Raw genomic sequence first — 16,530 nt, forward strand, 5'->3', positions numbered from 1 at the left:
ACAGAAAGCCTAACTTCTTATATCATACAAGTGATCTAATAACAAAACACATTTTTAAATTAACTTCATCCTCCTGGGATGTTATGCATTAAAAAAACCTCAAAAATAAGAAAAAAAACACAAACCAAAACAAACCCAAAGAACAACCACAAAAAGCCACGTCTTTTCCAAATAAACTAGTATATTGTGCCTATACATAAGCACAAAGATAAACATGATCCAGCATACAAGGCAAAGAGCTTCTGAACAACCTTCCTTTTGCGAGCTACTAGGCCACTATTCAGTGTATTCATAAGAGAAGAAAAGCATCTCAGTTGTAGTACTAAAACGCTGTAAAGACTCATGTTACTCTTCTCTCAGTTGTTTAGGAACAACTTTGATCCATGCAGCAGGCAGAGCTATCTCTAAGATGCTAAAACCAAACATTTTCCTCAGATAATTTAATCCTTTCCTCTAGCATTCACAGGCTACACCAGTTTGTTCACTGCTCTGTTCTACTTAACAAAACAAAGGACACAGGAAACAGGTTTAAGCTCTACTCTAGAAATAAAACGACTTACCCAGAAAGCTAATATGTTCTCTCACACAAGAACTGCAAACATTTCAGACCTCTCTCTCTCATAAGTACAAAGATTTGCCGCAAAAACTGAGGGGTAAGTAGTCCTTGGGAGATGGCCCATCCAGTTTTATTCCCACTTTGAATACTGGTTGCAGCCTACAATCATCTAATTGTGATACTGCAAGTAAATTTTGGGAGCTGAAAATAGGGCTAAAGAAATGGTGCTACCTTCAAGCTGTAAGGAAGACAAATTTGTAACTTGTGTTCCCAGGTCAACTCATCAGCAAGAACTTTGACTCCAAACTGATGAGCTGATAAAGTTTCAAAAAGATGAAGGTAGGTTATACGGAGGTAAAGAAGATCAGGGCAGATAAACAGAAAACAAAAGACTTTCATGAAAACCACATTCCTGACTTTGCAGTGCAGATACTTTTTACTCAAAGATGCTGAGAGTAAACTCAAAGCAAAGTTCCCTAACGAGTCTTTTGACAACACTTTTCCATCCTGCTCTTCTGCCCATACCAGCTTGTCTATGGGTGGGGCTCTGTATATTTTGCCTATGCTTTGGAGGAACCTAGCCAAGGACAAGTAACTCCAAGAACTGCAGAACAGTTGACCACTTTCACGTCTTCTACTTCAAAGCTGCTTGGATTTAAAATTGACAAATTCACTTGACCAAAGCTCAGGCAAAGCCTACAATAAAGTATAGGCTTGAGGGCTGACAAAGTGAAGAAGCTGGTAGAAGGGACTCTGAGAGCAAAACTCCAGTGTGGCACCATATATAGGGCACAGAGAATACAGCACCATGAAGGTCAGCAGCAGGTTAGTTAAAACTGACAATAAGGCTTATCATATCTCTTCGACTTTTTGCTATACCTTAAACTACAGTTTAAGTGCGCATTTTCCTTTAACCCCTCATGTGCACTCCCACGCACACTGTGTCAAGGCTTGAAAAAAGCAATATTAAAACAACAGTGGGCTGATTTTGCATAAATGTATATAGGTTTGAAAAGATACTTAAAGCAATGCCATTGTTTTGACAAAAGATACTAGCTGCATTTAAACATTTCAGTCGTAGCAAAAATGAGGAAAAAAATGCATATATTAATACCGAAATTATTTGACTACTGTATGGGAAGTTATTATGGAAGAAAATCAGTATTTCCCATCACATTAAAAAATCTCAACACCTCAAGGAGAGTTAAAAGTCAAAACTGTTAAAAGCTGCCTGTAATATTTGAAGTTGAAAGAGCTATTTTAATGACTCCTTCCTCATTAGAGAAGATGTACATTTATCATCTTGTAGAGTGGCTACTTTTCATAGACATAGAGATAAGGTATTTAATCTTTGTATATTGATTTCATGTGTATGAATTGCTTCATGGCATAACTACAGAATAGCTGTTCTTAATGGTTGATCATCTAGTATCTGAAGCAACTATCTACAAAAAGGTTTTTTCACAGCAAACACAGAAAAAATTAACTGATAAGAAAATAGCTGTAGAGAGGAAAGAAAAAAAAAGAAAAAAGACATCTTATTCATATAAAGGATGTTGATAAACATTGTGATAAATAATAAGGCATAAATTACTACAACAACTCTTGGAGCTTCCACATACAGCTCAAAAGCTGAATCACAATAGCTTCTGAAAAGTGTATACAAACATGTACAGTACTCACTGGATTTTTGTAACTAGATGCTATTTCCATTCAAGTTGCATTCACTTTACTTGAAAATGGGATAATTCTCAACAATTTAGATTATTTTATATTGATTTGTGCATTTGTTACTTCATAACTGAGAAAATCATCATATAAATTGCTGAAAATTTCTGATTTAAACTCTAAAATCAACTGAAAACTGCCATGCACTTAATAGCAAGCACTCTTCATGTGGATGTATATAGATGTTTACACATAATTTTGAAGTAAGGTCTTTATAACTCAGGTATTAATGCTCCTAGAGAAGTACCGTGCTCAATAAACATCAAAATTTAGAATGTTATAAATCAAAAATGACACACAGACCATATGATATGCAAATTTCAATATACTCTCATCTTCTTAATGTTTTGGATTACATACAAATAATTTGATTTCTCTATTGCTAAAGTGGTTTCACTTTACAATTAAATATTTTGTTTTCAAGCAGTTAACATGATGAAAATGATTCAAGATGAACTTCCTTGTAATGCAATCAGATGAGCTAATTAGTAACTTCTTACCTTCATGCTTATATGTCATTTCTTGGCAGCCAGAAAAATACAGGCACACCAAAGCACAGAGGCAGATAAAGAAAGAAAAATATAAGACAAGAAATATGAACTCCATCACACCAGCGCGCAGTTTCCACTACCACCAATACAGTTTATTTGCTGAAGTTTAAATAAAGAAACAAATCCATGGAGTCCTGCAGTTTCCAAACAAACTAGGCACCAGTGCCTTTTTTTCAAATTCATGACTCCATCAGTCATGGAACCACCGTAACTCCATTCTACACGTCAAAAATAAACAAAACCAAAAAATCACTGCTTCCAGAGTTTCTTGGTTATTTCACTATCGAAACTGGAAAAAAAGAACAAAAAAAAAAGCCAAACCCAAATCACAAACACCTGGGAAAAAGCATGCTTTAAACTGCAAAAGAAGAATCACCTCCGGGACATCTTTGTCTTAACAAGTCCAATGACACATTAATGTCAAAAAAACCCCATCAAACTCAGCCAAACAGACAGACAAACAAAACCACAGAAAAGAAATGTCTATCAGCTTAGGCTGCTTCAATTCAGAAAAACCTGTCCTACAGTGCCTTACTATACAGAGTCACTACATTACTCCTCTAAACACAGAGGTTATAAAGCCCTATCCCACCACACTGCAAAAACCCAAGCCTGTTGTCAGTGCTCTTCTATAGGCTCCTATGTCTCTTGGTAATTAAAAGCGTGCTCAGTCAAAGCTACGCTAGCAACAGTAACCTAGTGCATGTACAGAGCTCTAGAAATAACAGAGATATTCAACTGGAAAAAAAACCAAAAAATAAATCCTTGGTATTTTCAAAAGCTTCTGAGCTGAAATAATGTTATTTAGAAGTGGTCAGGCTATTAACAAAGCCATGCTATGGATTCTGATCCAGCTAACAGGAACCACTGTCAGGAAAATACTCATATTAGAAAACAAATAGACATTATTCAGTCAGAGTACCTTGAAAATTAAGGCATCTTGAATTTAAAAGTACCCATTTAGGAGAATTTGCATCAGTAAATGACTGTATGTCTTCACCCCATGCTCCAAGTTCCTGTTTTCTTAGAACAAAAACCTAACCTTTCTACATTTTCTAGTCTGAGCTTATCTGACCACATTCATGAAATCTAATTCTCATGAGTTATTTCCTTTTACACTTTGTCAAGAGAAGTGGGACACAGCTGGAAATAGATACCACTCCAACAGCCTAACCTGATGATTCACTGTACCAATGCTAAGTTTACATTTAACAAAACTTAGAAAAGCAAAGCCAAATATTTACGTCAGTAATTTCTCCTTCTGAGTGGTTGGATAGGACAGATACACTCATAATTTTGTCTACTAAATGTATAGGTTATCTTCTGTATAACATAAAAATCTTGCACAGATCATAGACAGAAATACACTTGCAATGTACATGTCTATATATAAAGCAACCCATCTTAGGCTGCCTTCCTGCAATTTTAGGACAAAACACACACGGCCTGTTTAGGTATCTATTCCAGAGAACACCTGTCACAATGTAGTTACCATGCTGCCCAAAGTGAGATGTGTGCATCTCACCTCCATTAATGACATCTAACCAAGAATTGGTGAGATGAATTTTAGTGTTTTCACCTGGATTCCTGAGATAAGTTGTAAAAACAGAGAGGATAAAGGTGGTACAATCCAAGCAGCCCATTCCACACAGATTGTTTAAATAAAAAAAGACTTCTGGAAAACTGTAGGAAATACAGCTTTCTCTAAGGAGTTTGATCCTCACAGGACCACACCGGTGACCTGGAAGGAAACCAGCCTGTGTTCCAAGATTAGATTTTTAGAAGCTAACATCAACAGTGATTAAACTCCAAGTCAAAACTGCAGATACATGTGAATAGTCTACTGGTTTATATATTGGCAGATAACAGGACATAAATATATTATTGATGACTTTTTTCCTTCTTTAAGGAATTAACATATTTAAAAATTATATATATATGCAGTTACATAGTAACTAGTATAGTATATATAATCCCATTCACTCTTCTCTCATAACGTTTTCTTCTTTTTCACTTGTTTTTATTTTATAGTCTTGCTTTTCCTTTGAGCAGATATATAGAATATAATTTCAAATGGGCAATTTCTTATGGGCACCAAAGAGCTAATGAATAAGGGATAGAATACGTAGTGGGAGTCACATCTGCTAGGTATAATTTGCTCTTTCTGGTGTATATAATATATAATAAATGAGAAGCAAACCCCAAACTTTACTGTTCAACTGCACACAATTCTTGGAGTAATCTCTGCAGAAATCCCCTAATTATAGTACTCTTACCACATGAAGAACAGCAACTGTCTCAATTTTTAATGGTATCATGCACATTTTCTCAAAGCCTCATGTTGTTCAACTGTTGCTTTAGTCAATAAGGAAAAGAAGAAGATACCACAAAAGCAGCAGCTTGCTCAAGAGAAAATAGATAAAAGGGTCCAGAATCTAGGTCAGCTGAAGTTCCATTAACGCATAACATTTTTAAGACATAAATGAATAATTATGGAAGTTTTCAGCCTATAGAAATTAGCATCTCTAGTCATTAACTCCTAAAAAATTAAACTAACTAGTTTTGTTTCATTAGGAACTTTACACTTAAGCAAGAGATCTTACACAATTAATTTAAAATTTGATAAGGGCTAATAATTAGAGAGGACTATAAAAATTATAGTATCAGTTACATATATACATATATACATATATTTAATCTTATGTCCTGTTTTAAAACTCATTCTGAACACACAAAATTCCAGATATACTACACCAAAAGACAACAGTTCAGGGTTACTGCAAATACATTTGGTACTTATCAGCCTTCCATTACATAACAGAAAAATATATACAAGGTTTATTGTTACTTCTGAAGTCTTCTTTCTTCACATGTAAAAGACAAAATTATTAGGCACATAACCTGAAGAAATTCCCACTGAAACAGTGAACCCTGATGGCTAAATCTTTCAGAATACAGAGCAATAGAAAAGCACCACCTGGAGGTCACAAGGAATATATTATGCAGAAGATAGCAAAGACAAGCACCCATTTATGGCAGAATATATATTAAGCTACCATATAGATGATAATAATTTCTCCACTCTTCACTTCCATTTTTCCCCTCTTAGTCCATTCTGCACACTCCAGGCTGCTAATGTTTAACTTCACAAAAAAACCATTATTCAGCAAAATTACTTCCTTTAAGCGTGTGTTACAATAAAAACTAAAGGCACACTCTGAAGCAAAACTTTTCTGTTTCTGCAACCCAAATTTTTCTCTTGGTATTTTGCACTGTAGACCAAAATAGTTACTAGAGAAAGATTGTTAGAATCTTCTTACTATTTATATATCACATACAGAAATATCCAGGGACATTCCTGTAATGTCCCTATCATGACAAAGTTTTTAATTGCAATTAAGCAGGAGAATTATATGAAACTTTACTATTAATTTAAGTAAAGATTTCATTTCAGGTAGTATTTGAAACCAACATTGTTCACAATAACAGAAATACATGGAAACCCAAATGTTCACTCACCTTTAGAGGCTTCAGACTTTTCCTCCTCTGTTTTTTAGAACGCAATAACCGTTCCCTTTCCTAAAAGGAAGAAGGACATTTTGGTATGGGTTTCTTGTAAAACATATCTAGATACATCTAACACAAAGCAAAATCATTAAAATTTTCTTAAAGTTTATAGTAAAGCTAACACAATGTCTTTATCCTTTTGAATAACACCTTGCTGATATAACACCACGCTGTACTGCACTTTTTTCCCTTTAGCAAACAAGGCTTTAGCCATATATTTCACATACTTGATGGGAAGTTGGCAAGAAAAAGCTTTGTTAAATAATCGGCACAGATTTCTGACAGTTCTTTTGACTCTTTTACCAGGAAGCTCACTATGGAAACAGAATTCAACCATCCTGAAGAAGCAGGTCAGTAGCCAAAAATGAGTCCAGACTTAGTAATTACAAGTGATTATATCAGGTATACTCTGATATACAAGCATGCATATGCAGGATATAGCGTTACATATGACTTATCCTTGTAGGGCAAAAGTCCCAAATCCAAAGGCATTCTCAGTCTGTGGCAACTTGCTCGGTGTCTTTTTCCTACTGTGGCTTTGGAACAAGATTACACTTAACTGTATCATAACAGGAGGAGGTTATAACTGGAAAAATGCAGGGTTTATGAACATTTAATTCAAAGAATACCGCCTTGAATCTCAAAGGAGAAGAGGAGGAAAAAAAGGTAAAAATTACAAAGAAGCAAGCAAAAAAACTTCAACAACACAGGTGGCAAGTAATCTGTCTCCTTGCCTTTTTCGTGATTCTTTCTTTAGCTCTACATCTTTACTTGCAGCATTATTTTTAAAAGAATGCTAGCAGTTCCAAGTCCCTCCCTAGCAGTTACTGCTCACTGCAAAGTATTATTTTCTTGAGTTATTTGCTTTACATTCAGTTCAGAAACTGGACAAACAGGAAGCTCCCAGGGAAAAATCACAATAAAATAATTTATCTTTATCAATACATTGTTCCAGGAATGAAATTTTGGAAAATGCAAAATAATTCAGAAATGCAAAATTACTTATACAGCACCTTTAATCCATTTGGCTTTCAAAATGAGGAAAAGTAATGACTGCTAAGGTAGAATGTAGCAGGTATTTCAAGCTGCAGTATAATATAATATACTAAGCTAAAGCTGAAGCCACACAGTTGAAATTTACAGTGCCGGAGAAAAATGTTCTCTCCTCAGGTACCTGGCACAGTGCCTGCTTTAATCTGGGCCTCCTGCCTCCCAAGTAGGTGTCCAAACAGTTGGACTTTGCTTTCACTTCAGCGTAGAATGAAAAAAAATAAATTTCCTAAATCCCTCACTCCTTCTTGTTTCTAACCCTATTTGCAAGAAGACTGCTTAAATTACTGTCTCAGTAATACATCAAGCTACCAGAACAACCATAATGTCAATTAAAAAATACCACTTGCTGAATGACTGGCATATTTTGCAATCATCTGAGTTTATCCCAAGAGCTTTCCTTTTAAGAACCGACCAGAGCACTGCTGCTGGGGAGAGCTCAAGTTGATATGACTTCAACAGCATCAAATGTGTCCTACAAACAACACTGTTAATCAATTCAGACAACCCTACTGCCTAAGACTATTGTTCTTATTTCTGTGTATCATATTGGTCTCAGCTGGAGTTAGGCTGATAACTTTTGTACTAATCAGGTATGTGACATGTGGGTCATTCTTGATAATTACAATACATTTGTATTCTGTAGAGGTGTGGTTTGAACCAGAAAAGAGAGCTAAAAAGCATAATGGAAGTGCAGAATTCCACTGCATTCATATCAAGCATCTACTGATTTGTACAGACAATCAAAGTGTTATCCAAGTTAGCAATTTAACTTATTTCTGCAAGTGAAATAGTATCTGCAAACAGGAAGCAAAGCAAAAATGAAACCATATTTGAAAATATTTATTTATTTTACTTTCACACTAAACACAAAATAATACTATTTATATAAAATCAGCATACAATATAGTTCTTCAGATTTTGGGCTGGGACAATTAAAAGAGAGTCCTTTCATACCCATCTTACACTGAAATATAAGTGATGTCATATCAGTCATATACTGGGAATTTAAGATCATGTCATAGTCCCTGCCTGTACAATTGTATTTGGAAGGTAAAGCAGCATTGCTCTGTGAATCAGACCCTACCCACATCATAGTGTCTGAGTAACCTCCTACTGCCTGTAACACTGTGACGCTGAAGAACGCACCCAGACATCAGCCTTTGGCACTGATTTACAATGAGAAATCCTGCGTCAGAGTCTCAGATGAACTGCCAGGAATAGAGACAATTTTCCAGACAGAGCAATAATGCATCTTGTTTTTTTTATTTTTTTGCATCTTCTCTTTTTATTTTCAATGTTGTATCCAATTGTTTCATTTTCTATTTAAATTATCTTAAATTCATGTTATCCTTTTGTAGCAGCCAGTAGTGCCTGTTGACGCTCTGAGCTTGCCTGAGTTCCTGGTACTGCTCCAGAAGGGCAGAGGTCTCTCAGAGTTGATAAGCTATTTCTGCCAGCACCAGGAGGGTGCAGCAAAAGTTGTAGTAAATACACTTCTCACACAAGTCAATATAGTCCTGATCAAACAGTGCGAACGTTTATGAGCATCGGTTAAAACAGTCTTCGCATTTAGATGGTAGCAGCTGTGCAATTCTAATCTTAAATTGTGCTGCTACCTTCAGTTAACGATCCATGCATATTTCTCTCCATTTGTAATAAAGACAGCTAGTGTGGGCAGTTCGGTTAGAAACGCTCAGTTAGGTGAAATCAGTGCCATCCTGTGTGTTCCTTTACTTTTAGGAGAACTTCTACAGTAGGGGAAGGGTTTGCCCCAGAGGCTACATCCAACACACTTCAGTCATTAAGTTTTGGAACATGTCCTTTCCTCAAGTTCCTCAGCTGCTGGCAGCTAATTTTGTAAAGTAAGATAGATGGACTGATGCACTTCTTTTCACAAGCAGCTCACAGTAGGTAAATATTTTATAATACAGAGATTCATACATGTTCCAAAGAAATTCATTCACTACCTGTGAAATAACACCCTTTGATACCAAAGAATTATTTCTGTATCACTAATACAACTGGAGTTAAAATACTGCTCTCAGATATCTAGCTTGCCTACAGACGTGTGTGCATGCATGTGTGTATACCAGTCATAAGCATTACCACTGTGAGATCATCAATAACATGCTGCTGTTCTTTGACTTGCAGTCTAAGGAATTCAATTTCTTGCTCCTCTCGTGTGCTGCTGAGATCATTCAAAGATGTGTGCCTCTTCAGTGCTGGTTGTGCTGATAATTTCTCTTTCTAGAAAAAAAATAAAAAAGAATTAAAATCCACAAAACAAAAATCATTTTTTTAAGGTCTTCTTGTAAGAAGAGGAGAATTGTCATGTGTGATGTAGTAAGTAAGAACTCTTTAGACTCCTCAGTGCATACTCCACTACACCATAGGCCTCTTTCAACAACAAAAGAAAATTTATACATTCTGTATGCCTCAGTTGCAATATCTCACATAAGATATTTTAAAACAGAATCATAGAATACAGTCTGGGACAAAATTAGCAGACAAGTAAACTCAATGATCTAGCATAGTAGCGCCTTTGGCACATGCACTCAACTTTAGCTCTTACTTCTAATCATAAAAGCAACATTTAGTAAAGCTGAATTTTAGTCATACATTTTTGTGTGCAAACACCTTTTATCCATCCATGATCCTTTTCCTTAATCAGTGTGAAGTGATACAACACAAATCACATCTCACTTGGAATTTAGAATACGAATATTCAGCTGTATTGGCTGCATTTGACAGTTATACCACCTCACAGTTGTGACCGAAGTGCCTGTGTTGGAGTAACAGCCTCACAAGCCCTTTCATCTGAAAGTGCATTCTTATATAATGATGTCAGAGATGATTACTTACCAATTCTACATTTTCCCTTGATAGATTTTTTATTTTGTCTTCCATTCTCTGGATACATTGCAACATATCATCATTTTTTTTGCTCATCCTCTTATTTTTTTCTACCAAAGGCTTCAGCTGACTTTCTGTCTCCCGAGAACGTTTCAGCTGCAAATATCAAAGGAATAAAATTAGCTGTGCTTTAGTTTATAGTTGTAGGAAAGAACAAATATGGTTGTTTTCAGTTGCCTTCTTTCTTCATTCAGAAAGTTTAGTTCTTTTATTAAGTGGCATCTGATTTAGACTACTGCTGAACTAAGAACTACAGAAGACCAAACGACTAAGACATATCTGCAAAAACACTAGATCTGGTCACTGGGTATTGCTCTTGGAAAACACAAGGATCCATAAAAGTGATTTCTTGATAAACTAATCTCATTGAATATGAGGGTCTTGTGACACCTAGGTCTGTAGGGTAGTAATTTTTACAATTTAGCTATCCCTTAGTAGGAGTAAACTCCTCCTCCTCTACTTTAAAAAACCCTATAGCTAGTGTGTAATTAGAGCAATGAGAAAGTCAGCCAGAGGGCACAGATTCAATCTCAGCATTCTGCTGACATTTTCAAGCTGCTCAATTTTGCTCCTGTGGTTTTACAATGTCAGACAATTATGTGAAGCAAATTACTGCCCTTTCTTGCATTTGTGTATATTCAAAATTTCACTTTTTTAATTTCTTTAATCCTTGAGCTGTTTTGTTGGCAGAAAAATATTTTTTCCCAATCAAAAGATTTTTAATTTTACTGATTTTTATCTCCTGAGATAATTTCACTGAATATTTGGGTTTCTGTTTCATTCTAAGAAGAAAATAATTTTTCATCATGTTATTAACACAACTTTAGTGATAGTACAGGGCTTACATAATATTGTCTCTTAATATATTAAAATCTTCTTCATATCTTTTCCAAAATATATTCCTCTTTCCTAAGTCAAGCATCAAGAAGAGCACTTCTTGATGTGTTGAGGACTGAATCATGTCCTCTGTCTAGAGGGACACTGAAGGGTAGGTGTTGCAGTCCTTCAACATTCTTCAGAGATGTTTTGAATTACTTATATCCACAAAAAGGATTAGGAGGCTGAATTATCTCATCTTTACATAATGCAATCTTGAAAAAAGGCAAGACGTTCTTGAAAGTATAGAGCAAAGGAACTATACTAGTAAAAGTGGAAAGAAAAAAAAAAACACAAACAAAACAACAAGCACCTAGGCAAAATAGTAAAAATGGCAAATTATGCCCAGGCTAAAAACCACATTCTTTTTACACCAAGAAACTTAAATTGTTAATGAGGAATTGGGTTTTTTCATATGAAGGGGCAGTTTAGACTATAGAGCCATTCAAAGTGGAAAAGTTTAAAGAAAAAGGCACAATTGTGGTCACAATCGTGGTCTTGATTCATCCAATTTTAGTCTAGCATTGCTCAATCAACTTCACTAACCTAGATTCAACCGAGATGTGGGACAAGAAAATTTCTGATAATCATTGCGATGTCATAACTAAACTAAGTGTTTTTATCATAAAGCAAAGCCTTTGTCTCGGAAGATGAAGAGCTAAGTCTGACAAAGCAAGGAAGAAGATGCCAGTGCCTCACTCATCTGTAGGACTGGCACGTTGCACGAGTGCCCTCCCCTTCTGCCCTCACCGTCCGTAACAGGATTATTTTAGAAGCAGATACACAGGTTGTATGAGGGGAAAATTCCATCCAATTAGAATGAAAAATTTTTTCTACTGCCACTAGAATTAGGGCATTATAAGAGGACGTGTAAAATTTCCTATTGTTAAAGTCACTTCCCATTGCAGTCAATGGGAGTTTTACTATTAACCTCAGTACAAGCAATTAAACAGCAACACAGGCTAATATAATTAATTCTTAAATTTCATGCCATATCCTTTTTTTTTTTTGTAAGTTACTATCATTCTCCTAGGACAATTTCACCTACTTAAGACACTTCCCTGGAGAAATGGTAGATTTTTCATCACTAGCACAAGAAAGCTTTTTTTTAACTCCTAGCTAGCATAAGCACAACACAAAAACAATGTAAAATTTCAAAAATATTAATACAGTAATTTAAGTGCATAGATTATGCATGTTTTACACAACACTATTAAACAGTGCCACAAGCAAGCTACCAGGCAATTTGATTATGATGACCCCAAAATAAATTTATAAATTTTAGATTTCTGGAACAACAGAGATTCTATTCATGTCTTTTATGATCACAAAGTGGATTTCTATAGAAATCTCTGTTATATTTAGATATAATTGATTTAGTCTAACCAGGAATAATTTGTAAATTATTTATAACACTGACTTCCCAACACTAAGCCTTTTACCATAAAGATGCCCTCCCAGTCACCATCTGTGTTATAACTAATTAATTTACCAGTTCATTTCTTTCATCTGCTAAGAGAGTATTTCTGTCTTCCAGCTTCCTTATTACAGCATTCAGTTCAGCAATTTTTAATTGAAATCTCCGCATATCTCGTTCATCCAAATGCTGCTCCTTTACATCAAAAAACATAGATACACAAAATTAGCTTTTAAAAAATATTTTACTGTCTGTAATTTAATATCATGTAAGTGGATTGTGAAAATTTAAAATAGACTTGTACATCAATGTTTGGAAATTTATTTTAATTAACTGAAACACTACACAATAACATCCTGCGCAAATCTTATATGATATATTACATGAAAATTGTCCACTTACGAAATGTATGTAAATGTGTAACAATTAAAAAAAAAAGCAGCTAGATAAATAGTATTTTATGTATTATTAGATACTTCTCACTAGATTTCTTACTATCAGCTAAAATAATTCCAGTGCACAGAACAGAGATTAAAATCATATGGCTCAGGTTTTGAGCAGTATCTAGTTGCCATTGGTTAAAATAATTTCTAAAGCTACGAAATTAAGAGCTAAGAAAATAATGGGCTTCATAACTGGAGCTCACAATGCAACTTCTAAATGTTCTACATCCACATATTTCTCAGCATTCTTTGAAATCCAAGGAGTTTCTAAATCATCAATGAAACGCACAGGGCTATTTACTATGAATGAGCCCTTCTAATGTTTCAAAAGTAACTACAAAACCAATGTGAACAATCAGGCAGCAGTTACCCTGTGCTGAACATTTGAAGAAAATACAATTTTCTTACCGGGCTTCCCATCAGTTCGGTGATATCCCCCACTCCTGCAGGAAGCTCTCTCTTAGGACTGCTGTGGTATCGTTCTGCCTCCTTCACTTGGACAAGCTGCTCATCCAGGGCTTCTTTCTGAAGGAGCAGTTTCTGTGTATGGCCTGCCTGGACACCCAGGTCTCTTTCCAGAGCCAGAATCACCCTGTCTTTGCCTTTTATCTCATCCATCTGGAAGAAAATAATGCAAGAAGGAAGTTTCTGTAACATCTCCAAGTGTTCACTGCATGGGTACCCACAAACTTGCAAAAATAAAGTTCTGTTACTCTCAGAATTATATAAGAACCCAAATGGTGGTTGCCAAAAGGAAGCTATATCTCTTCCCTTCCCCTTAAAAAAGTTTCAACCTTCACTCATGAGTTTGCTTGGTGCAGTCTCAGCTCAAGAGACAAACAAGAACAGATGCAAACACACACCGAAACAGAATACACAGCCACTGAAACAATTCCCTTCATCTGAGGATAGACACTTCCATAAGCAGAAGAACAATCTCCCTTCATCGTGTTTCAGAGAAGAAACACAGGGCTGGTACAAGGTAAGACAAACATGCTCTTTAAAACTCACCTGGGCTTTGTTTTAAAGCTTAAGCCATACACATTTGCCCATGCTGACCTCCTCTTCGTTAATGAAAATCACACATAGTAAATCTCTTCAGAGATCTTAAAAAATTAGTAGCATATACACACGTATATTTAAACTTAAAATATTAAGCCTATCTATGTATTTTATGTGCCCTTGTTACACGATTCAAATGAGGTCTAGGATTTGTATAGCAGGACAAAAACAAATGCACACAGAGCATTAGAACAAAGGGCAGGAAGAAATAGTTATGAAAGACCCTCTATGGTTACTGAACTGTGTTGTTCATACTTGTCCATACCAAATAAAGCATACTGCTAGCTCTCATAGGATTCACCCCTTGCAGCATCAGTGTTAAATTCACTTTAGTACTATTCCAAATGCTTGAGGAAGTGACAATCTGCAGCAGTTACTGTAGAAACAGATTTCTTAACAAGAATGTTAACCATTAACAATGTATTTATTGGAACTCTGCTGTATCTCTTTCAGTTTACTAAATTGTTTTCTTGGCCAACATAAACTCATGGATTTTTGGAAATAAAACTGTTACAATCTTATTTCAAAAAATAAAATAAATTAATGAACTTGTTAAATCATACATTTGTTCGCTATTGTAGTTCTACATGCATAGAAGTCCTTTATGAAAAGTTACACCAAAAAAAAGGAAAAATAGGAAATGTTAGAAGTAACTTATAGTTAAATCTGACTGATGTACAGGACTAACACAATTCTATTATAAAATCTGATATAATTTGCTTTTTGAGGATTCTTGGCTTACTCTTTGCACAGCCTACAAAGCACGTGAAATTAGTTTGTGTAGAGATCCTGACTGGCAGGACATGGCTTGGCTGAACCAACTCAAATCATGATAGTCAAATTTGAAGGGAATAAGCTGGTCTAGACTAAAGTTCCAACTGGAACTGATGAAAATTCGTTCTGATGGAGTCTTTTTTCCTAGTTTGGGAAGGTCACTACATCTCAATTCCTCATCCAATAAACACTTCCCAGTATATTAATTAATTTTTTTGAGACGTTCAAGTATGCCAAAAAGGACTTGCAGGAAAAGAATGCAGTTTTTATTAGTGGAAGAATTTGCAACATGCAGGGTTTCAGTGGCACTGTGCAGCGAACAGCAATGACAAAAATCAAGCAGCTGCCTCATTTACTGAATGCTATCTGTCACGCACACTGGTCTATCAGGGAACTCTTGGGAGGAAAAAATGTCTTGTAACTAAATACTGCGGACAGTTTCAATTACACAGGTGTTCACACTGGGCATCTATAAAACTGAGATAGGAATTTGTCAACTCAAGGCATGCAGTTAACAAGGGAGAATCACAGTTACACAGGCAGCCTTAATTTGGGCTACCCAATTAGCAGCACGATTCACACTCTTCACTTTCCCGCAACATCAGTTGTAAACAGAATGACATAGGTGTTTAAGGTGGAAGAAAAACGAAAGCAACAATCTCAGTATGGGCTGCTACTCACTGAACAGCAGCAGAAGATTGTTTGAAACAGATGTGACCTGCAAAATGACGCCCACGTCACCCATCACGTACACTTCCATAGATCAAAGCATGCAATCTTACACACACTGGAAAGAAATGCCGTGAAAGAGCATGGCTTCAGGGTGGGAGTTAGGGTAAGGCAGGAAAGAAGGTAGAATTCCCCTCTGCACTTCCTGCTACTGTTTTTTCTACTATAAAATCTACATGCAGTGAAACTTTCAGAAAAACAACACAACCCATGTTTCAGTCAAATAGAAAAATCTTGGTGGCACAGATAACAACTGAAAATAGCAATGTAATAGCAGTGGCTGCACATCCTCTTTTATTTTGGGCTTATATGTTACTAGAGAAATCTCTTACATAAATATACGCACATGTGCCACACAAATACACAGAGCATTGCAAATACTTGGGGGTTTTTTTTAAGTACAGACTAGAAGAAAAAGGAATTTCTAAACCATTAACTTACTGCAAACTGAATAACAGCAAACAGAACTGCAGCAGTGATGGTTCTACCTTAAGTTCTGTTTCTGAAACTTGGGGCACAATACAACTGAACATAAATGTTTTGGTCTCTCTCTCCCTATAGGTATATATGGATGCGTGTACATAAACAACCACACACAGTATGCATATACACATACATATAAACACTCATACTTTGAGATCTTTTCCAGTTGGCATTTATGACTACTGAAGACAAGCTGAACATCATTGGCTTTTATGATATTAAGTGAAATCACAATCAGTGGTTCCTTCATGACCTCTCAAGTTTAAAGGTTTAACTGTATTCATTACTACAATCTCCATTCACCAAATTGCCTCCAGAATTTGTTACTTCACCATGCACTACATTCCTTTTTTTTTTCCCACGTGTTTTAGTTTATGT

The 16,530-nt window shown here is 35.7% G+C and overlaps 1 protein-coding gene across 1 annotated transcript in view; it reads right to left on the bottom strand.

Moving 5' to 3' along the window:
- Positions 1-16,530, bottom strand: part of JAKMIP1 (janus kinase and microtubule interacting protein 1) — an 82,271-nt gene that overhangs the window by 43,839 nt on the left and 21,902 nt on the right. The window contains exons 3-7 of the mRNA XM_009875494.1: positions 13,513-13,722; positions 12,737-12,856; positions 10,318-10,464; positions 9,562-9,702; positions 6,355-6,414 (exon numbers count right to left, since the gene is read on the bottom strand). Coding sequence (XP_009873796.1) covers positions 6,355-6,414; positions 9,562-9,702; positions 10,318-10,464; positions 12,737-12,856; positions 13,513-13,722 — 678 coding nt within the window. The remainder of the gene's footprint in view (positions 1-6,354; positions 6,415-9,561; positions 9,703-10,317; positions 10,465-12,736; positions 12,857-13,512; positions 13,723-16,530) is intronic.

Source organism: Apaloderma vittatum, unplaced genomic scaffold (assembly GCF_000703405.1).
Source record: "Apaloderma vittatum isolate BGI_N311 unplaced genomic scaffold, ASM70340v1 scaffold4148, whole genome shotgun sequence".
Lineage (NCBI taxonomy): Eukaryota > Metazoa > Chordata > Aves > Trogoniformes > Trogonidae > Apaloderma > Apaloderma vittatum.